A 24742-nucleotide genomic window follows, 5' to 3' on the forward strand; every position below is an offset into this window, starting at 1 on the left:
ATACATTAAGCACAGAAAATTGTTCCACAATCATATAAGCGAGTTTTTGGATTCCACCTTTTTTAGTAACTGGATTGACTATCCTTTGACTTAATTATCCACAAGTTTGCTATGACTGATTTGAATCATGTATTTGCAGTCCCAAATGTTTTCTAATTTGCAAGCAACAACTAGTTCAGTGAGGAACAAGGGAAAAATATCCTTGCAATCTCTCTTTCTCTCTAATTCATATAATCTGACAGACACTTGGATATCCTCGGTGGTTGCCACAAGGCTTTGGCTGGCTTTTAAGACAAATGCTGGCTACAGGGTATTGCTCACTTGACTTCTTATAGCAAAAGAAGGAGTTGATTGATGTTAACTCTTTCCAAACATCTTATGATCACTGGGGAGAATAAAAATCTAATAGTCGTTTAGATTATTTGGGGGAATTGTACTTTTCCTCATTTCATAAATTGTTTTCATGTTAAAATTCACACATACACACAAAAACCTTTATAGACTTGAACTTTGTATACAATGCTTACTGGGGCCTTCTTTTAAATATCTTTTTAAGTGAGCAATATGAATGAACAGGTTTGTGTGTGTATGTCTTTGTAGAGTTGACTGTTATGTGGATTTTGATGTTTGCAATGGCCACAGAAGAACATCAATGCTTGTGAATAGTAATAACTAGAACTGAAGTGGATCTAGTAGCTTAGATCCTGGGTTGAATGAAAATCTCTGCTCTAATATGCAGGTAAAGTCCAAGTCATCCACATGGGCTTTCATAATTCTAAACACTTTTGTGTGTGTGTGTGTTGGTCATGGGACCTGAACTCTGGGTCTGGGCGCTGTCCCTTAGCTCTTCAGCTCCAGGCTAGCACTTGAGACATAGCACTACTTCCGGCTTCTTCTGCTTAAGTGGTGCTGAGGAATCAAACCCAGGGCCTCATGCATGCAAGGCAAGCACTCTATCACTGAGCCACCTTCCCAGCCACTTAATAGTGTCTTAATAAATCACTGGGAAATGATCATTGCAAATGAAACCATATAAGTTCTGAAGAATTGATGAAAGTGTGTATGGAATTAACAGATAATGCATGAAATTAATAAATTCTATTTATATTCCAAATACAAAATACAATTAAAATATTAAGTGGCTAATTTTCCTTGAATTTCATTGTCAAAATAATCATTGGAAATCATCAAGTAGAACCCCATGATTTGAGTACATGCATCAGCCCAAGGAAGCACTGACTGAGTTTGGGGACTTTCTTGGGCATAGTAAATAATGGAAAGTCAAATTTAGTTATGAAATTAATTTCTCATTTATATTGAATACTGATATTCATAGTGGATACTAGCTTAAGATAAATGGATTAAATTAGAGTACAATTAAATTATTAATGCAAAATTTAAAAAATTACTTGTTTCCACTAAGACTGGCCAATTTTACTGGCAAATTTACAATTTACTGGAAAATTTTATGCATGTATGTTATTGTATAGTATAGTCAGGTTGTATACTCTGATCATATAGAATTTTGTCAATTAAAGTCAATAAAGGTGAAAATAATTATCCTTGGTGCTTGATCATTAGCTATAAAGACATGTAAATATAAGAAAGGAATAACTGAAGAGATAAATGAGCAAGTTTAAAAATGGGTATCTTAATCTTAAAAGCAAAACAGAGCTTTAAGTCCATTAAGTAATATATAAGTTTTGATATCTAAAGCAAAGTAGATATCACCTTGAAAAGATGGCTGATGGTGAACAGCTAATTTGCAATGTGAATCAGAGTACCAATACATGCATATGGAAGGCAAACACATCATTCTATTTTCCTTTTATGAAAACAATCTTAGGTTGAAAGTTATACAAGCTACATTCACAATTTCTTTATGAAATTTAATAACAGGTCATAAGAAACTGTTCTAGATTAGAAATATTTTGGTTATTGTAGCTAAGTATCAAAATTCTGTGGGTGGCAATAATTTTACCGACATTGATGACTGATAAGGTTACCGTTATTGTGACTTATGCATTTGGTTTTATAAGGCAGAAGATTTGCTAACTTCTGACTTTGCAATAGAACATTCCTATTTGTAGTTTCTTTCTAACTTGTATTAACCTAGGTGTGTAGCACAAAAGAGTTTGTATTTAAATTGGACTGTAGGAACCACAAGAGTGATGAAACTGTTTTAATGAAGATAGAAATATCTTTTAAATTATAATACAGTAGTTCTTTACAAACTTAGTGTGTTTTAGAATCCTCTGGGGGGCTTGTTATTACACATATTTGGGGGAAAGATCTTATTTTCAGTTCCTGATTCCTTAGGTATGGAGTATTACCTAAGAACTTACAGCTTTTTTAATAGTGCTCAAAATACAGAAATGGCACTTTGAGGACCACTGCCTGTAGATGTGTGTGTGTGTGTATATGTGTGTAAACATATATAATACATGAGTATGCTGTGCACATATATGTGTCCATTAATTAACAGCTAACATGGAAGTTAAGGGTTTCTGTTTAAAGGAACAATTGATTTTTAATAGCTTACACTTAGGTATCTCAGCTATAATATAGAATTTCTGTTGATTTTTTTAAAAGAAAAGTTGAACTTGTGGTACACTTTTGCTTCCACTAAAATTTGCACAGTGTGAAAAGTATATTAAGTACAACCTATATATTTTAAAACAACTCACTGAATATTAAATACATATTGTTACTTTTCCTTTTGAAAAACATTAATCAAAATGGCCTATTGAACTTCTGTGACACCTGTGTTAAGTTTTGGAAAGTCTTCAGTACTTAAATTGGTAATCTTTTATGAAGAAGGTACATACTTTCAGAGAAATTTGGGCAGTAACATTGTATTAACTTTTGTATCTTGATATAATAAAGTAGCAGTTCCTCCTTATTCTATTGGCAAAGACATTTCAAAAGCACTTAAAATGATTCATGGCCCTAATAAATATAGGAGTAAATGTATAATGAAAAAGCACTTCATTCTTAAGAAAGTCAATGTCAAATCTTTGTGGATCCACTGCATCCAAGTAACTATGCTAGGGGATCTACTAATGTACATTAGCTTACAATGTGATTATCCATGAACAAATAGAACAAGAAAGATAAAAAAAATCATGTTTATCATCTTAGTAAAGATGGAAACTAATAAGTTATTTTTTTAAGTCCTACCATTTACTCAGTTAGGTTACCATGCTTTATTTCTTATATGACAATATCTCACTATTATTTTTCATAGCCTGGTGGGTGATTTATATCAAAACACATTTTGTTTACCTTCACAATCTTGATGAGCGTCTTCAGCTGGTAAATATGAAGCTGGAGGTCTAGTCTATCAGCCAACCACACGCAAATGACTTTCATGGAATTGCTGTACCATTGCTAGAGAGCAGGATGGGGGCAGAGGGGAAAAGAACAAAAAAAAAAAAGAAAGTAAGTAAGAAAGAAAGAAAACAGCCTCTGTAGTATTCATTTAACAGATTCAGTAATGAGGGGGTAATGAAACACTCTGAAATGACCACAGATCAGCACTTGAAGTCAATAATGCTATAATTTCCTGTTAACAGAATTGTATGTTTTGCTAGAAAATCTGCTAAATTGACCTAGGCTGTTCTTTATAGGAATTAGCATTACAGTTTTTTCAGCTGTAACATATTCATGAGAAACAGTGTTTTTGCACTCTGTAGCCCGGTGGCTTGTTTTGCAATTTATGAGTAACAATAGGCACTAAATACATATTATGGGAATGAATGGATGGCCAAGCAGCAGGGGGAAAAACAGGTAAATTATTTTCAAAGGAACATTTCTTATTATCCCACATGTCAAGTTAAAAAAAAAATCAAAGAGTAGGTGTGTTATGAGCTAAGCCATGTAGTCAATACACAGAAATAACATTTTGCAGAAATGGTAAACAATATTCACAGCTTACTAAGCAGTAATCCTCAATCACACCTTCATCTACTTTCAGTTAAGAATTTGCCAAGACGTTTTAAAACCACCTGAACTGAAGAGTTACTGAGGTCACAGGAAGATACATTAAATCCTTGGTATCTTATGAAGATCACAAAACAGATGTTAGCTTGCCAGATTCTGAAAGAATCCCTTTCACTTTCTAGATGTTTTTGAAGGGTTCAGTTTTTTTTCTGTTCATCACAGCTTTGAAACTCTCCTTTAAGGGAATGCCCTGCCCCTATGTAATTTATATGAGAAAAAGAAAAAAAAAGAGAGAGAGAACTTTTGTTGTTTATTTAAAAATAAAGGCAACTGCGAATTAATGGTGACGTTATAAAGGGTTTGGTGCTTAGGTGACAGAGCTAGGTTTTGGTAATATTGTGAAGATAATGTTGCTCACTCAGATGAGAGAGATTTATTGGCACCCATTCAGCACTTAGGAAATGATGATTTTCTAAAAAAGAAGGGATTTTGTGTCTTGTTTCTATTTACATATGATGATAGATTATATGTGTGCATGCATGTGCCTGGTTTTAGTTATTCAAACACAGAAAAAAATCTGAAATATTTTTCCTCTACATAATAAAATAGTGAAGTTAACTTCTAAGAGAAATTTTAAGTGATGTAAGTTTATAATTCATCTGTAGATAAATTTATTAACATTGTAGTAAAATTTAGCATAATAGATGGTATTTTAGGTAGAAATTTAGCTTCCTATTTCATCATTTACTTCTACTTTCCAGTATACTGAACATATATAATAAATGAGATAAGCACATTACAATAAATAACTTACTAAATAATATCAATAAGCAATTTACGGAATATGTCCTGTATTTAAAGTCTGTTTTGGACTATGATTTAAAAAATATTGTTTAATGCCTAGTTTTGCTTTTCCCTGATGAATACTTTCTATTTTTAAAACAGTTTAAATTATCAAATAATATTTATAAAAAGAAGTACCTACACATCAGAATTCTTAAAAAAATAAACTGCTAGTGAATTCATTACCTCAATCGACATACTGAATCTCAAAATGCTTTATAGACACATAAAATAGTTTCCAACATTAATGCCATATTTACTTTTCAAAATTATTTACGACCTGAGATTGAGTTCTGTTTTTACACAGGTAAACACTCAGGTGGTGGTTGGAAATACTCAATGGGTATTATGAAATAATACTTTCACCTCCATACCACTTTCCAGATGATCTAAAATGTCAAAAATGGATCAGTATTTTAAAAATTGTAGTTCATCTGTATGACACAGTAAATTTTCCTGCTTTGTTGGAGAGAAAATAAATGTTATATAAAGTCTAGCAGAATATAATATTTAATCCATTAGAATCTGTGGTAACTATATTCATAGTAAATTGTATAAATTTGAGAGAAATGAAAATAGCCTCATAAAATTACTCCCTCTTTAGATCTTTATGTTCTCAAAATTATCTTTATATAATTTAAAATTAATTTCACTTCATTTCCCATTATGTATAAGTGGTACTTGTGATTATGTGATAATTGAAAGAACATTTAATGTAACACACAAATTATTAATCTAACTTCTTTCACACATTGCCCAAATTACAAATTTAGAGAAGAGGAATTTGGGAACAAACTAATCTTAACTATAAAAAAGAGAGATGAAGAGAACGATGGTTGAATGAAATGTTCAGGCTACTTTACTATCACCTTACTTTTGAAGACAAGCAAATTATTCGAAACAGAAGGCTCTAAGAAAAATAATTCCATCAGATGACAATGTATAATTTTGTTTCCCAAGCCAAGGCATTCTGAAGAAGAATTGCAGCTAAATTGAGCAAATGATTCGGGTAAAGCTATCGCGTACCTTGGAACTCAGCCTATCTAGTCACTTAGAAGAGGTAAGCAAGGAAACCCAGCAAAGGACATTGCTACTTCTTGTACAGGAGGAAACCACCGACGCTCTTCATTCCTTACACACAAAGACACCAAACAGAAACCTTTATTACCTTCCTATTTCTCTCATGCTAGAATTAATATGTCCTTTAAAGCACTGAAAACAGTAGTTCCGTCTCTTGTTGCATTTTTAGAAGAGTCAAAATTAAGTTATCTTCCTTTCCTGCACCAAACCAAACCAACACTCCCTCCCCCCTCCCCAAATCAATCAGTATCAAACAAACAAAAAATACCGCGAAGTGTTAATGTCCAGTAAAGTCTGAGTGCTAGGAAATACATGCTCATTTTGGAGAAGTTAATTTTATAAAGCAACTTCGTTAACTGTTCACTTTTCCCTTCAGGAGATTACTGGGAAAGGCGCTGGTGCTTGCACTGAAGCCCTGGCGATGTCTTTGCTTTGGTCTACCCTGGAATAAAGCAGTAACTGTATATTTTACAGCTTTTTTGGACATCAATTCATGACAGCAGCCTACCAGTTTAACAAAAAATATGTTTTTTTAAAAAAATATTCTTTTTTGTGGTTCATTCAACTCCTGTAAGGGCATGCATTATTTCATTTTCTTGAGATTTCTCCTTTAAAGCAAAAATAAAAGAGAAGGAAAGGCTAGGGTTGACTCTGTGAGACCCTTGTATTTATTCACACTTATTGTGCATGACTGTAGACTGGTAAATCATATTAGCAGCCCGTCTCTCCATCAAGCTGCTACTTGCTTTCCAGCCCTGGGAAGGTTCAACAAATCAACAGGAGCACGGAAAACAGAACATCAGTCTAATCTAGTGTTTAAGGTGAAGTTTTCAAACCCAATCTAAGAAGATCTTTAGAGCAAGCAACAAGCTGAAGGGCTCAGAAGGTGGTATTGACAATGAAAGAGTGTTGAAATATTGAGAAGCGCAGCCCTTGTGCATTTTTAATAACAAGAGGGTCAACAAGGACACAGCTCCCTCAGTGCCAGGAGTTGCCACTGACTATGGAAATTGCCACACCAGGGCTATAAACGCTTGCAGTTCATCAGCTTTCTTAAACAGTTCATCAGCTTTCTTAAACACCCTGAACCCCCTCAGTGGACCTTTAGTCTTGAATTAACAAACCAAAGCAATGAAAGAGGGTGCAGCCTGAATGGCTGGCATTGATCCCCAACTGTGTCAGCACTGCTACAGGCCCTGAAAAACTCTCTCCATTGTCAATAGAAATTGACAAACCTCCTCTCCTAAATAGTGCAGCTGAGCCGGACGGGATCCACGCAGCTGTAAAGGGCTCTGCTCTTGGGGCCCAGGAGCACTAACAATAGAACAAGCATGAGCTCTTTGTCAGTCCCAGACTCGGCAATTTTCTAACAAGGATTAAAGTTGTTTCTCCGCAGAGCTGCTGAAAAGAGATTTAGCAACATACCGTGCTTTCTTCATGCAAGTTAAAGAGAAGTAGTTAAGGAATTTCATTATTCTAGGGACTTGCAGAGATACAAAACAAATATATTAAATATGCACAACTTCCTCTTTCGGTCCAATTTAGAACATTCTGAAGATGATTCTATTAAATATAACACCTACCGCCTGGGAACAAGCACTTCGCGTTTTATTTTGGAAGTTTTATTATTATTTTTTTTTAAAGTCCAGCTGCTTACCACCTGGAATGAGGTCTCAATACATACTAATGCACAATGCCTTTAGACCCTCCACGATTGATATTCCTAAATCTGAATCACAAGACCCCATAGGGTTTATATATCACGGCTGCTTCAAGCAAATAATTTCAGTCAGAATATGGCTTCTGATGATGATGGCAGGATAAAAATAGCTGCTACCCTAGGCCCAAATCTGTGATATATTTTCTGCTTAAGTGTTTAGGTTTTTTTTTTTATTGATTGTGAAGTGGCAAATTTTCATTCTTCCTCAGCTAGCTTGGTGGCAACAGATAAACAACAGAAAACAAAAGAAAAAGGAAGGAAGGAAGGAAGGAAGAGAAAAGAGAAAGAAGAGCCAACACTTTTCAGTGCACTAAGTTGCAAAATAGCCATGTCCACAGCATGAATGTGTTTCTCTTCCAGTGGAGTTGTTTTATGAGTTGAGTCCCTGTGTTGAAATGGAATGATACTTAAAATACTGCCGCTTAGGAAATATAGAACTTTTGTATCTCAAGTTGAACCAAGTAAAAGAATAAACAATATTTTCTTTTATGTCTTAAAGGCTTTTAATGTGATTGAGAAACATAAATCACCCTTAGGTCATTTAGTAGCTTTTGAGAACAACAAAATTTAGAAACATTATTACCCCATATTTTTACTATATTCTAAGGTCAGCAGACATTACAAAAAATTTTAATTAAAGCATTCCTTTTCCCTACAATATATCAACTTAAAAAAACTTACAGCTTTATTTCACTTCCAGTTTAAACACTCAAATGCAAATTTTACATCAACAGTAACTTTGACACAATAATGTCATCAATTTCCCCCCCCCCCCCCCCCATATTCAAGGCATCCAACTGAAGCATTCGTACTTAGTTTCACAGAACAGACTTCCAACTCAAGCAGTTTTAAAATCATCATGTATGACTTTCTGTTGGCTTGGAATAAGATAAAGGCCTATATTTAAAGAAAACTGAAACCAGACTATTTTAACTAAAAATATAGGAAATGTTCAATCCAACATTTCTGGGTAGGCCCAGAGATAATCATGTGGGAAGTTGGGAGCAGAGATTTGTTCCTGGACATGGCAGCTCAGGGCCTGGTTGCCAACTGCTCAGAGCAGAACATGAATGGAGAACTGGGGAGGGAAAGTCTCAGTAACCACTCTTACATTACTGTTTGCTAGATTGAGCCCTTCTCTTACCTCATCTATACTTTAGTTTTCTCACATGTAATATGAACTACCTTTAACAAATTGAGGTAGGACATATGCCTACCATGTGTGAGGCCTGAGTTCTATCCTCAGCACCACAAATGAAACTAAAATCAAACAAGTAAAACAAAACAAAAATCCCTGTGAGTACAAATGACACAGGAAAGGGTGTGATAAAATTGCCATTATTGTAAAAATGGACCGAAGGGAAAAGCAAATTGTCTTCCTTTTGGTTTTAATATGCTGCTTGAATATATTTTTATGCTATCAGAAAGAGAAACATGCAAGTCTGCATTTCCAGAGCTTTGCATTTTCTGTTATTTTTGTTTTTCATTTGATCTATTTTGGCCTTTCACTGAAGGACAGACATAAAAAAAATGAAACAAGGACATATAATTAGGAATAAAATGTTATGTCTTGGAGAAGTAAATTATTTTTATAACTACTAATTTTTTTATGCTACTGTTATAAGTCAGATTTTGAAGGCATCTGGTATTTTATTTTTCATGAGAAAGTAAGGAGAATCAATTAAAATTTCATTTAACTCATACAAGGACCTTGATGAAGCAGATGTTAGTATTCCCATTTTACATATTTGAAAACTAAGTTTACATAGGTAAGAAATGGAGCTCAGATTATGCAATTTACTTATTCAAGGTTATATAGTGTCAGGGTTAAGATTTTATCTTATATTTGTACACCGGAGTCCATCTTTCTAACTACTTTTATTGCCTTTCCCTGTTGGAAACAATCTGGATTTCTATTCCATCAATAAGATATCTGATTCTTAAGAGTAGTTCAATACTTCTAGCAGAAAACTAAGAAAACAAACCGTACCATTCCTGGTGATACCATTCCAGGTATCATGACACAGGCCTCTTATTTGTTTCAAAGATGATGGTCAAATTTTCTTGCAAGTAAAAGTAATCTACATTTCCAAAAATCAAACTTTCTGCAGATCTAATAATATAATATCTTATGTAAACAAATTCTTTGAAAAACCACACATCATTAGGATAACTAATGAGGTAAGAGTTCCTGATATGTTATGTACCTCTTATATTCTCTTAAGGCTTGTTCATATACCATATATCTGAATGAATTAAAAACACTAGAGATATTTTTTTCACTAAAACAATGCAAAAATAATGTTGAAACAAAGATATTTAGTTTATGAGTAGATGACTTTACATAAGTGGCATTCTTCATTTTTTAAAATTAACAAAATAGAACAATATTTGATTTATACCTTTATTCTTCTATGCTGATAAAAGTCATCTTCAGGATGAGTTTGATTTTTTTAACATTACCAGGAAGTTTTGCCAATAGTGGACATTATGACACATATTAAGAGAATGTAAAAGATGAAAATATAGGAGTATTAGAACATAGTCTATGCCTAATAAATGCTTGTTGAATATTGAACAAACTTTCCTATATTTATAGGGTTCTATACTTTCTCTTTAAAAAGTCTATAAACAGAATAGCCAATGAATCAGATCCTCTTTAGTTATATAACAGAGTAAGTTAATAAAAGGAACATTACCACAAATTGAGGGAGGTGTAAATCGAGCTTGATTCAGTTCAAGAAAGTAATGTTACACTAGCCTATCTTTCTCTGTAGTATCTGAAGGGTATTAACATCAATACTGTTCTATATTATTGATTATCATCAAGTAGACAGGTGCCTCAGTAGATTTATTCTGTAGCTTTTCTCTTGGTGCTAAATTATTAGTGATTAGAAAGTGCAAATTTCAGATAGTGAGTTGTTTCACCTGACCCAACTCAACAGCATGCTTATTAGTTTGGCTAATCTTTTAAGTAAAATAACAAATTAATGGTTTGAAAAAACTTGATGGTCAAGACAATTATAATAGTGTTTATATATACCAGTAAGGGGCACAGACATCATCTAAGAATAATTCATTCCTCTTAATCTACTTAATAACTCAATTTGGGTACTCACTCTATGAAAATTTTGGTCAGTAATGCAACTTGAGTCAAAAACACAAGATGTAGACAAATATATAGCGAATTCTTGGAATTGCTATTGAATGGTACAATTTAATTTTGAGATAAAATACGGGCTCAACAATGAACTGTTAGAAACTCTTTGTACTTCAGTTTTCCTATAGAAAATGGGGAACATTGCAACATTGCTTTTTTTTTGGGTGGGGGAGGGGGGGGAGGGTGGTCATGGGGCTTGAACTCTGGGCCTGGGAGCTGTCACTGAGCTCTTCAGCTCAAGGGGACTGCTCTACCACTTGACTCACAGCACCACTTCTGGTGGTTAATTGGAGATCAGGTCTCACAAACTTTCCTGCCCTGGCTGGCTCTGAACCACAGGGATCCTCAGGTCTCAGCCTCCTGAGTAGCTAGGGTTACAGGCGTGAGCCATGGTGCAACAGTGCATTTTGAAAGTGTCATGGGAACTAAACAGCTACCTTTCTGTTACTGAGCCATGCCACTTCTAGAGAAACCATTTGCAACAATCCAAATCTGCCTCATGGTGGGCTTCTCTGTCCATTTGGCTTTTCTACCTGTTAGATTCTCAGTCTGCACTTTTATTTCCAACTCCACGCCCTTTGCGAGATTCATGTTAACTTTTAAAATTCATGTACCCATTATGTCTGCTATAAAAACTGATACTGATTTTTTTTAACCAGAGAGAATTAGGTACTTCTATTTTCTGCCCTTAATAGTCTATCCAGGTGTCTGAAAATTTTTCCCAATGTGGTAAATGTCTGTCTTAATTGGCATATCCCAGGCATTAGTTGAATCTCATTCGTATTGATATATCTAGACCTGAGGCAACATGTCGGGCACATAGCATGCACTAAGTGTTTGTTGATGGGTTGGATTTTTAAAGGAGATTTGAAATACATAGGCGCAAAAGATATTTTCAATAGGAAAGGGAAAGATTTTTACCAGAGCCCACATTTACTGGCTTGAATCACACATTCATTAAATCACACACACACACACACACACACACACAAATTTAGTAGATGTTAAAGCTGCAGAAATTATCTAAGAGAAATCAATTAGTGTCATTTGAGGCAGTGAGTTAAATAAAGGAGACAGTAAATTAATAAATCTCCATGCAGAGATGAACATCCACATAAGTGCACACTCACACACAAAGATAGGCAAGCATGATAGCTCAGCTGTTTTTTTGCTTGCATCTAGATTAGCCTCCAGAGACTGTCACCTGAACAGCAAGCTCTCCTCACATGCATGCTAAGATGTGCTGATACCCCTTTCCAGAGGTTAGCTCAGGCTGGGAGGTATTTGGAAATAGGGATGGTTGTGCTGCCTAGGTATTTTCATCATGAGTACCAAGTTCTGAGAAACCTCTATACTTGTTGGTTTTGTGAACTTCTGAAAGAAAGGCAAATATATATATATATATTTTTCCATATAAATATGAAGTCAAGAAGGACAGACAGGGGAATGACTGGGTGGGTACTGCATCCTGGAATTTGTTGTCACAAGCACTAGAACTAAGGACAAATTGTGTTGGTACTAACTATTAGACAAATGTCCAATCATCAACTTGAAGCAGAGAAAATTAAGTAGATGAGAGAAAGAAAGGAAGGAAAAAAGGAAAAAAAAGAGAGACAAAGACATACATAGCTAATCAAGTGTATTGAATTTTGGTTTCCTTTAGTATCTCCATTTCAAAAATGGAGATAGCTACAAATATTTATTCAGTGAAACATTTTTATTATCTTTAAGTGGCTATACAGAGAAGCTGCTATTCAATGAAGTAGTTTATGAATACAATGTCTTGATCAATGCCACTCTTTTCAATATTTTCAGCCATCCCTCCCATATCACCCCTTCCCTCCTTTTTCTTAATTTTGTAGGGTATACATTGAATTCTTTTGCTGTTGTTTCTATTTCCTTGAGATACACTGAATTCTTAACTGCACTATCCTCACCCCACCTCCTTCTTCTCTTCATTCATTATGGAAATAACCCATTTTTCAAGATGACCTGTTTGATCATCAGAATTTGCTTATTCTAGTAGAAACTTGGTCCATACTTTTAAAAATGGTATTTGCAGATGCTAGCATGGTGCATTATCTTCAGAAATGTTCAGTGAACACAAGTTGGATGGGGAAAATAAAGGACAATAAGAGAGGGACTGGAACTTCTTATTCTGATTTGAATCTGAATCCAATTTTGTGGGATAAAACAAATGCCTATTCATCCCCATATCCCATACCACACAGAATATTCAGTGCTCATATGTGAAAAATGGAGTGGGGAATGTGCTATGTCTTTGGGGTGGGGGTGGGGGAAGAGGCAAGGCGCATGGGGGGCAATGATGGCAGAGGTGACTAATCCACATTCACTGGACTCATAAATGGTTAGGTCAAATTTGAACCCTTTGTACAATCACTTGAAGATTAAAAGCTAAATCGCAAGGCAACAAACAAACAAATGAACAAAACCCCCATGTCTAACATCTGAATCCCAACTTTCACCACCGTTCCTTACACCTAGAAACCAAGTGGTTAATTCATGCATGTGCCACATCAGCTTATAGACATTCTCTATCAGTAAATGTGTACAGACCAAAGTAATTAACAGGAGAATGACAAAAGAAAGACAAGAAGTAGCTTGAGCTAAATTTCTGGAGATCCATAAAGGAAGGCTATGGGAAAGTTCTGCATTAAGATACAGAAATAGGCATCAGGCTTGAAGAATCCTGTTCAGCTGCATTCAAATACTGCATGCTATCCCTCCCTGACTCTAAACCTCAAGCATGACAGAGAATACTTTGAGAAGTTTCAAAGGACACCACATGGATGATTAAAGGGCTAGGAAAGGGGCCTATGAAGAGAGGCTAAACAAACAGGGATTATTTATCAGGGAGTAGACAAGTATGACAAGTGCTTTAATAACAGTCTTCATATATGGGAAGGATTATTCCCTAGAGGATGCTGTTGTACCTGCTTTTTGTTCTCCAGAAAGACAGGAAAGGAAAGGGGGAAATGGGTTTAAAATACAGCATGAAGAATTTAGGAGAGGCAGGGGTTAGAACTTTCTCTCTCTCTTTTTTTTTTACAAAGCAAAATAGTTCCTTCACATTAACATTGCAAATTTAGATTACATCTCTTCAGAGGCTCAAATCAGGAAGTATAGAGCTCGCTTTATAAATACTTAAAAATCATTCTTTTATATATATTTTTGTCTGGACACTCGATAAACCCATGGAATGATGGTTTTTGTCAGAAAAGCTGCTTCCCTACACACATGTGTTTTTCGGGGCACAGTCAATAGAGACGACCAAGCTTCCACTGCTGTGCCCACCTGTGCATAGTGACAATCCTGCAGAGAGGCTGCAGGGAGGACATGTAAAGAGGAGACTCACAGAGTGGGGAGTATTAACAATCTACCAAAGAAGCTGGCCTTTAAGCCATATTTGCTTATGAAGTTAAGAGTGAAGGAAAAAAGACTTGTAGACATCAGTTCTATGAAAACACTGCACTAATCAACAGAGAGAGAAGTTGATCTCAGGGGAGGTGTGGGCATTTTCATTAGTCAGAAGTGGCCAGTTGAAGTGCAGGCATGCATAGTTCTAGTGGCTCTATATACAAGAGTCAACATTTCCAGACCATCCTAAGGTGAAAGAACCTAGAAGTCAATACTAAATGTCTTTGAAAACACTCAACATGTTGCTAATAATTCATTCAACACTCTCTTATAAAATCAACAAAATGACAATTACGGTTTGGGTGGATGAATGTGAAGGCCATTTCGGCAATTGCTGTTCAGAAAAAACGACTTCTCAAATATGTAAGTTCTGTACCATACACTGCCATTCTTCAAGGAGCTTAGGTGATCAGTAATATTTTTTTTCTCATCAAGCAAAATGTCTCAATCAGTATGTATGTATGTAGGATTTTTTTTTTTTAAATTCTGAGCACAATTAAAGGTGAGTTAAGGCTCTGGTGGAAATCTAAAGAGCATCGGCGAATCTGAGCACTGCTCAGCTTTTGAATTGCTTTTCTACTTCTCGGTTCTTTTAAATGGTTTTCTATGGCAGGAACATTTTTTTCTTAATTAGTCACAGCTAATTAGTGTTCTGGCATAGACAAGTAATCAGAAATGTCAGAGCTGCAAGGCTACATCTCCCTAATCCTTTGATAATAATTTAGCCTCCTGGGAGGGCCCCAAGCTGCGGTAAGTAGTGACTGACAATAAGACAAAATGAGGTGGGCAGCAGACCATTAGGATAGAAAAATAAAAAGCACTACCAAATCCTGCTGAGCACCATCAGGCAACTAACTGCACTGCCAGATGAGGTGCCTGTTTAAGCCTGTGTTGTTAATTAGCTGATTCTACCAGACCTGCCACATATGTCCAGGTGCCTCAAATAAAGATGTGGATTTCTGGGAATGTGCCAAATGACAATTGTGTGCCACGATCACATTTCAAGAATCTAAGTTAAGAAGTCCACATGATTTCTTTTTCCTTGAAGATTCTTTTGAATTATCAAAGAAATAAGATCAACAAGCTACAATACATTCTTCTCGTTGAGTTTTCATTTTAGGCAATTAGGCATGCTTATCTCAAGTTTCTCAGGTTATAATTCACCAACAGCTTAGATTTAAATGAGGGACTTTGGCCTCTCTGAACGATGTCTGGACTTGCCAGAGCTAATTTGGCATCCACTGTACATCAAAAGTAGATCCTTCCTTCTATAAATTCTTACACTTACAAATAACAACTGAACATTGAAATGAGGATTATTAACTCAAATGAACCAGACATCTGTAATTCTGTAAGGTGAGAGTGCTTTTAAAGAGAAACAAACTTTGAGTAGAGGATTAAAAGAAAAAAAATCTAAGATAAGCTTTGCAGAGCATTGACAAAGGCAGCTACAACAATATTGAGCAGATTTTATTAGGAGGAATTTAAGAAGGTCAAACAATGTCAATATCTGGGGTCCAGATACTGTAGACGAAACAAGCAGGAACACAACATTTGGAAAGCAAAGTGTTAAAATCCCTGACAATCAAAGTGAGGTGAGACCTGTGAGATGAATCAGACACTGTTCCTACAATACATGCAACAAACAGATCAGTCTAGCTTAAAACAACAACAAAAACAACTCAGATGCTCGTGACTCAGACCTATAATCCTAGATACTCAAGAGCTTGAGATCTGAGGATTATGGCTTGAAGTTAGCCTGTATGGGAAGGTCTATGAGACTCTTATTTTGAATTAACCACCAAAAAGCCAGAAGTAGAGCTATGTCTCAAGTGGTCAAGTGGTAGAATACTAGCTTTGACCACAGAATGCAGGGACAGTGGCCAGGTGCTGAGTTCAAGCTCCAGAAACAGTACAAATATATATATGTATATATATATATATATATATATGCATATATATATGTATATGAAAAGGCTGACAATGACCAATGCATCTGTATATACGTATTATATATATATATATATGTTTATATCTATATAGATATGGTCATTGTTACCTTTTTCATCTTTCCCCACAACTTTCTCAACTCTCCCCTGCCTCCTCAATTTTCTTGTTCCATTTTAGCATATATAAATTGAATATTATGACTGTATTTGTTCTCCCCTACTCTCTCCATTTGCCTACCCCCTTCCCCTTTACCTCACCCTCCCACACGCCACCACAGATTCCAGCTTCCTGGATTTCATTTTGTTCAACTGTTAGTTGTTCAAAGAAGTTACACCATTGGAATTCTCCCTTGTACATACCGTAGTCGTCCAACTTTTAATCTAGCTTTATTACATAATGAGATATCGCAGCTTACAACATAATACTATTTAGAAAATAATTATTTCAGACAGACTCAAACACATCATTCAACTTACACTATCTATCCCTTTCTGTTGATGAAAATGGAAAATGGGTGTGGCCAAGGAATAGTATTTGATTTTAGTGTTGACAGAAAATTCATCCTTGAATTTAACTGGTCAACAATAAATGTTTTATTTTTGTCTGCTTTTTATATAGAAGCAAAGGAGAAAAGAAAAGACTTTGCGATAGGCACCGATATTCATTTAGATAGTCTATAATAACTGTCTAGTAATTTGAAGGTAAAAGGTTATTAAAGAAAGGAAATTGATCTTGTGTCCCTATCTTGGGGTTCATTTCACTTAGCATCATCTTATATGGTCATATGTACATGGCTTTGATCTTTTCAGTTGGTCCTAGACATAGACTAGTTATTGCAGGTAAGGAAAACCATGGGACCTATATTTCTTTTGGCCTGGCTCACTTCACTTAAGTTTTTCCAAGTCTTTCTATTTCCTAACAAATGGGGTGGTATCATTCTTTGTGATGGAGGCATACAAGAGGTTTTATCTTTATTGCTGTTGTCTTCAATGTACTTATAATGCCCTATGTGATTTTTTTTTGTTTCTTTTGTATGTTCTTCCCCCATGGTACAACCCCTGTTTTCACTGTAGTTGATTCCAGTGCCCTACATCACGTATATACATTTTTCTAATTTGGGAAGGGGAAGTTAAATAACAAAATGCTGAAATAAGGATACAGGTTGACCCATTATAACAATAAGATGTACAAGACACTTTGTTGAAAATGAACTTTACAACTTCTGGGGGGGGGGAGGGAGGAGTTAAGGAGGTAGAGAGGAAAGGGATGGTAGGGGAAAAACAAAGGAGGGGGTAACAATGCTCAATAGGAAATGCACTCATTACCTTACTCATGTAACTGTAATCCCTCTGTACAGTATCTTTACAATAAAATATATATATTAAAACATTGCTAATTTTTATTAATAAGTTTTTATGGTGAAAATACTGTACAGAGGGTTTACAATTACATGGGCAAGATAATGAGCACCTTGTCAAGCATTGTTGCCTCCTTAGTTTCCCCTTCCCATTCCTGCCCTCTCATCTCCCCCCCTCCACCCCCCTTCCCCCACCCCCGGCAAAGTTCATTTTTTGACATTACGTCTTATACATCTCTTGTTGCAATGGGTCCACCTGTATCCCTATTTAAACAATTTGTTTTTTCCCTTCCCCTCCACAAATTATACCAACATCAAATACAGTGACAACAGGGGTTATACTGTGGGGGAGGGACATACAAAGCAACAAAGAAATATCTTATAAATATGTTAGAAACAATAGCAAGAAAGAAAAACCATTTGAGTCCTTATCTTGGGGTTCATTTTGCCTGACATCAACTTATCTGACCTTTTCTGCTTGTCTCAGACATATACTAGTAATTGCAAATAAGGGAAACCATGGGACCTATGTTTCTTTGGGGCTGACTTACTTCACTTAATATAATTTTTTCCAAGTCTTTCCATTTCCTAACAAATGGGGGCAATGTCATTCTTTCTGATGGAGGTATAAATTCCATTGTGTATATATACCACATTTTCTGGAGGGGATGTGGCCAGAAGGGATCCTTACTGCACTGCTGGTGGGAGTGTAAACTTGTTCAACCACTTTGGAAAGTAGTATGTAGGTTCCTCAAAAGACACCACATAGAGCTCCCCTATGACACAGCAATTCCATTTTTGGGCATTTACCCAAATGATCACAAACAAGACCATACTAAAACTACCAGCACAGCTATGTTTATTGCAGCACTATTTACCATAGTTAAGAGAGGAATCAATCCAGATGCCCCTCAGTAGATGAATGGATCAAGAAAATGCGTTATTTTTTTTACATTGAGATATACATAAGAAAAACATAAATTATAGGATTGCAAGAAGGCAAGCTAACCTGTTATTAAAATGGGTTTCAGCCTGTATGCCTTATAAAATATACGATTGTAAGTCCAAAAATCTCACCTAAAGAATATTATTTTACACTGTCAACCTTAAATTCATACGAGCAAAGTTATTACATAAAGTTTTATTGACTAGTTTCTACTTTGTTGGTTTGGAGACAGGGTCTTACTATGTAGTTAGGATAGTCCTGAACTTGAAATCCTCCTCCCTCAGCCTCCAGAGAGCTAGGATTACAGGTGTATGTTGCCATCTGGTTTACTAGCCAAGCTTATCTATATTTTGTTGATTTAAACTGTTTTGGGGAAATAAATTTAGCAGAAAACTGAATCCTTAAATAAGTTAAGATCAGAAATGTTGATGTTTTCAAGGGTGAAAAAAATCCTTGTACCAAAAATTATGGGTACTAATGTGAAAGACTGAAGTTAAAAAAAAATCTGAGCATTTCTTCCTTTTCTCATTTAGGATTCCAGAGACAAACAAGGGCGCTTTGGTGCAAAATTAGTTTTATTTTGAGAATCATATTCACTTAGAATATTTTCATCTTTTTCCCTCTTATCATAGCATGAATAGGCTACTCACCCTATTTGCACAGTTTAGGTCAATTTTGCTCCAAATGTTTAATTTAGAGTTGCTTTATTAGCAAGGCAGAATTCTTTTCATGAAAAGTCCTTACAAATGAATCCTTTATGAAAGACTGTTTGGATGAATATAACTGATTAACTATCATTTAAATAATTACTTTTAATTTTATAAGACATTTTACAATATTTTAAAAAAATCTCATGGAGATGAAACTCCTTGACAATTAAATATTTAATCAGTTTATAACACAAGAGAATGTTTAATCTGCATGATTTACCAATTATATGCTGCACCCTGGTGTGACTTCACCAACAGGAAAGCGAACAGGAGATAGTTTTAAAGGGACTCAAGATGGAAAGTACCCATCTTGAAGCAGGGTGAGTGTGTGTGCGATGTGCCTTAAGAACCCTATTAACTCCACTTTGTAATATGTTTGGGACTTAGGAAAGGGCCACAGAAGTGCTGGTGTGGCTATTTTGATAGATGTTAGTTTTAACTTCTGATAATATTATACCACTTTCCAGTGTAGAGACACAATGTACTCTACGAATGCCTCTTTTCCCACACATAGGACACCTGTGGTTTTGACTCTGAGTCCAGAAACCTGCAAGAGTTGATCAACTGATTTCACCAGGAGAAAAAATATAAGTGATACTCAAAATCGGATAAGAATTAGGAAACTGCTGTCATTAGTTTCAAGTTGTGGACAAACATGCTGAAGATGGTTTTACATATTTGAAACCAATTGTAAAGACCACAGACAATGATGTTGTACATTAGAAAAAGGACATTATGTTAAGGAAGATGGTCTCCCAAATAGAATTCCCTCCCAGTTTGTTTGTTTGTTCTTGGTATGAGAGTTTCAAGTTAGGGCCCTATATTTTCTCAGTTTTCTATGCCCTGCTAGTACTCTATCATTTGAGCCATGTTTTATAGCCCGGCTTTTTGCTAGTTTTCTTGGAAACTGGGAAACTGAGTCTAGTAATGAAAACATTTATTTATTTATTTATTTATTTATTTACTTAGTCGAGGCTGGCCTGGAACCTGGATCCTCTATGTCTCAGATTTCTGAGTGGCTAGGATTACTGTTGTGAGTCATGAACACCTGGCTTTTTTTTTTTTTTCTTTTTTTCCATCACAAATTCTATTTTTTTATATTTCAGGCAAACTTCATTTAGACTTCTCTTACCTACATAGAACATTATTATTAACGGGGTAAATGCATGTATAAAGTTAGCATGTATCTCAATGAGCTCTATAAAGACAGAGGTTACTATTGTCCAACATATCCTGGTGACTTGGAAGAAAAACTTGGCATGACTATAGAGAACTGATTTGAGTTCCAAGCACTATTCTGAAGTTGGATTTCAGATCTGTGATAGTAGATACACAAAATCTCATATGGCATGCAGCTATAATGTTGTGCAGATCCTCGTTTTTCTACTCAGCTTGTGGATTTACTATGGCTTACTATGCAAGACTTAGTTTCATGAAAGGACTTAAGAATTGCTAGCCTGCAAACATTATTCAAACACCCCAATAATTTCTATTATTCTTACAAAAAGAACCATTACTGTAAAGTCTGGAAAGACTTTGAGTCCTCCAGAGCTCTAGACCAGCAATTTCAGTTTATATATAGTAGCTAAATTGAGTCCTAAAGAAATAATAGAACCTTCCAAAGTCATTCAGAAAAGTCATGGCAGAACTGTGGTTTCTCCATTTGCAGTCCACTGATCTTTCCATCATATGATTTTATCATTTCAAATTCTAAGAGTTAAGTTCTCATATTGCAATGACCCTCAGCCCTTTAGTTGTCTAAAACCCACTCCATGTTCATCTACTCTAATAGATATGTACATGCCTGTGTTTTCTTTTACAAACTGAACTTAGGAGGATCCATTTACTTACTTACATAGGAAGTACTCTAATTGGAATATCAAAAGTTTGACATGTTCCCTGAATACAATTGTTCTCTTCTATCTTTTTATCTCTAATAGGCTAAGGTTGCTAACAGTATATTTAAGATCATTATTTTCAACTGTTTCTTGACACCTAACAATATTATTTTAAGCTCCAGCTAAGGGGATTTTCAATAATTATATAATGTCTCTCAGTAATGATCTGTTGCTTAAGATACACATTCTACTTTACCTTTCAACACATACTTGATAACCTCTCATTTACTAACTGTAATTGAGACAAATTCAGTCTTGGCTAATTAGGGGCTCTTGGTCCCCCTTTATACATGTTACACTTGATGACATATCAACAGAATTAGGGACTATTTTTATTTTTAATTAAATGAAAATGTGCAACCTAAAAACATTAGAATGTTTAAGGACATTACAATGGTTTTGCAAATAACAAGTCTAATGTTCTACTGGGGATATGAAAAATGACAAAACCTCCACACCCAAAACAGAGTGGTTGGGAAGCAAACCCACAGCCATATCTGAAGCTTAGGTATCAAAAATAAAGTGTACAGAAGTACAGAACTAGAAGCTAGTGCACATTATTTCAATTTTGGCCTATGTGGGTCCAGTTTAGTTAGGTCAGATTGCTACTGTTGTCCAATAGTCTTCTAAGAAAGTCCAGTGAGTGAAAAGCTATTCGAGTGGGGAATACTTTCAAAGTGAAAAAAAAAATCTCCACATTCTGAACTAACAGCAAAAATGGTTAAGGCGTGTAGTAAGTAAGTCAGGACAAAAATTTAAGTTAAGGGAATATTCTCCCAGCCCCTTAAAAAAATCTATCTAGAGTGGACAATTTCTAGTATGGGTCTACTTCATTTTTAACAAACAATATGTGCTTTGGCTCTCCCAGAACGAAACATAACAGAAGTGACATCCAACCCAACTCTTTCTGTTCAACAGTTTTGAAAATCACCAGCTAAGCAAAAAAGTAAAGGAGAGCTCAGAAATGCAACATATGCTTGGAAATGGAGAGCAAGAGCAAATGGAAGCAGAAGTTGCTAATATGGTTTCAGTATTTTGTAAAAGAGCCAGCTGGATGGATGATAATTTTTCTACCCTGCAGGGCATCAAAGCTTTTAGGAAATCATTCTTTTCACACATATTAACACTTAGCTTATTAAAACAGATGATACTTTTATTGTGAAATGGCCTGGGTAGAGGTTGGAAACTTAAAGTCAGAAAAATAAGATTCATATTGACCGCCCAATCCGACAGCGAATACTGACATGACAGACCGTGGCAAGAGATTATGATGACGTTCTGGGACCTTCTGCAACTGCCACAGCTGAAGTGTCACCAGGAAGCCCGTGAATTGCTGTTATGAAAACATTTGCAGTAACTTGCATAATTAAAATGCAACTGCCAGAAAAGCATTTCTAAAAAATGCAGAGAAGATTACATAAATAAATAAACTTCAAAACAAATACCACATTTCAGGATCGGCATTGTAGTGATTTATAATACAAGGTTACCTTGCAAGTACAATACTGTTTTCTTTGAAACGACTGTTGATAATTACAAATGAATGACAACACTGTTATTTAAATGGACTGCTCTCTTGGTTACCTTTCTAGATGCTCAATAAATACAACTCCATGTCTATTGGTCATGACTAAATGAAGACCTTTGTTCTGAGAAGATGATCATATATTTTCACCATATTATTCGTCTATGAAGTCGAAATAAAAATGTTCAATAACAGTGCTATGTCAGATACTCTGGATTGGAAAGGGCAAGTCTTTGTTTAACATGTTGGCTTACAAAAATCTTTTTATAGGAGGAGCCAGATCCATTGCTCCATGAATTCTCTCTATGGAAGCTGAAAAGGAAATGCTATTGTATACTCCAGGAGACTGCTTGTTACACCTTAGAAGGGTTTTGAGACTAATTATGAGGGTGACAGTTTTCATATAGAAAAGAGATCATCAAATCTTCCACCAGCTGTCAGGGAAATAGAAAAATTATTGACTCTATTATTTGCATAGAAGAAACACGACCTAAAACGAGAAGTGGCTTTGCAAATAGTCCATCAAATACAATTTTCCTCTTTGCTGGGTATATTTTGTGCCAGCACACCTTGCCAAGGAAGCTACTTACATCGAACAGCTTTTCTATGTACATTTCTTCATTGACCTTCTCTCGAAGAATATCCTGGTTCTGCCGAACGAACATGATATAGGTGTCTGCCAGGTCCATTCCTGGTTTCTGATGTGAGGGTAAAGCACAGGGAAGAAAACCTCATCAGATCTCATTTATGAAATTAATGTTTAACACAGTTGGGGAAGTAATTTTGAGATTACCCTACTTAAAAATGCTCATTACCAAATAAACAATGAGTACCTTTAATAAATTCCATAATAAGGTAAGTTTATTATAAAGTAAGTTTACTATTAAACATATGGTATTTTATTTTATTATTGAGCACTTGAGGTCATATTCATTATTATTTCAATGATTACAACTACACAGATGTAAACCTATAGCTACTGTCTTTTTTTCTTTAGTGACTACCTTAGAATTCCAATATGCCAAGCAGTATAAGTGAAATTTTCACAAATTTCTCAATGCAATTATTATTTCCTAATTGCAAGCACATTTTACTTTTTATCACCTTTTACTGCCTTATCAATAATATTAAAATATTAGCTTTTCTTGTATTGTCATTTGACTATCATGGGTGTTTAAGGAATTACAAACTAAATTTCTTATTAAACCTAGTAAAATATGACTAAAGAGATGTTGGGTTTTTGTTGCTTAAAATATTTTTATATTAGGAAGTAAAAACTATTTTTTTTTTTTTTTGTTGGTTGTGGGGCTTGATCTATGGGCCTGGGCGCTGTCGCTTAGCTCTTCAACTTAAGGCTAGCACTCTACCACTTGAGCCACAGCACCACGTCTGGTTTTCGGAGTGGTTTATTGGAGACAAGAGTCTCACGGACTTTCCTGCCTGGGCTAGCTTTGAACCGTGATCCTCAGATCTCAACCTCTTGAGTAGCTAGAATTATAGGCATGAGACATTAGCGCCTAGCTAAAAACTTAAATTTTTGTGAATTGTCCATTGCTTCTATTCATTATTTATCAGTATTATTTTAAGGATTTATCATTTTAGAAAAGCAGACACATAAACAAACTAGTTTCTTATATAAAACTAGAGAGCTGAGTCAATAAACTTTTCAATTTGTAACATTTGGTTCCTTTTGTGTGTGTGTGTGTGTGTGTGTGTGTTTGTCATGGTGCTTGAATTCAGGGCCTGGTACTATCCTTGAACATTTTTGCCCAAGGCTAGTGCTCTTCTGACTTTTTTCTGGTTGATTATAAATAAGACTCTCAAGGAGTTTCTTGTCTGGGCTGGCTTTGAACTATGATTCTCAGATTTCAGCCTCCTGAGAGGTTAGGTTTACATATTGGTGTCTGTGATGTTAGAGGAAAGAGCGTAGTTAACATTCATTCTTCCCATAGACTAATCAGTACTAGAAAGTGACAAATGCCTGAAAGTTAGCTTCATATAGCTAGACCAGTTAATGGAAAAAAATATCATCTGTACTTGGAGTTAACTCACAGTCTGTATTAGTTATTTGGTTAACAGTAAAACTAGTAAGAACAAAACAGTGAAATGGATGGCCAAATAAAGTAGTTAGGCTTATATCCTCTTGTGTTCCTCAGATGCATTTAAAATCTTT

At 35.3% G+C, this 24742-nt stretch overlaps 1 protein-coding gene across 3 annotated transcripts in view; it reads right to left on the reverse strand.

The window, feature by feature from the left end:
• Positions 1-24742, reverse strand: part of Cadps2 (calcium dependent secretion activator 2) — a 454722-nt gene that overhangs the window by 2932 nt on the left and 427048 nt on the right. For all 3 annotated transcript variants that reach the window (XM_042695976.1, XM_042695975.1, XM_042695977.1), the window contains 2 exons: positions 23160-23267; positions 3286-3390 (listed from right to left, as the gene is read on the reverse strand). In XM_042695976.1, coding sequence (XP_042551910.1) covers positions 3286-3390; positions 23160-23267 — 213 coding nt within the window. The remainder of the gene's footprint in view (positions 1-3285; positions 3391-23159; positions 23268-24742) is intronic.

The sequence above is a fragment of the Dipodomys spectabilis genome, unplaced genomic scaffold, assembly GCF_019054845.1.
Source record: "Dipodomys spectabilis isolate Male_0828 unplaced genomic scaffold, ASM1905484v1 ptg000197l, whole genome shotgun sequence".
Lineage (NCBI taxonomy): Eukaryota > Metazoa > Chordata > Mammalia > Rodentia > Heteromyidae > Dipodomys > Dipodomys spectabilis.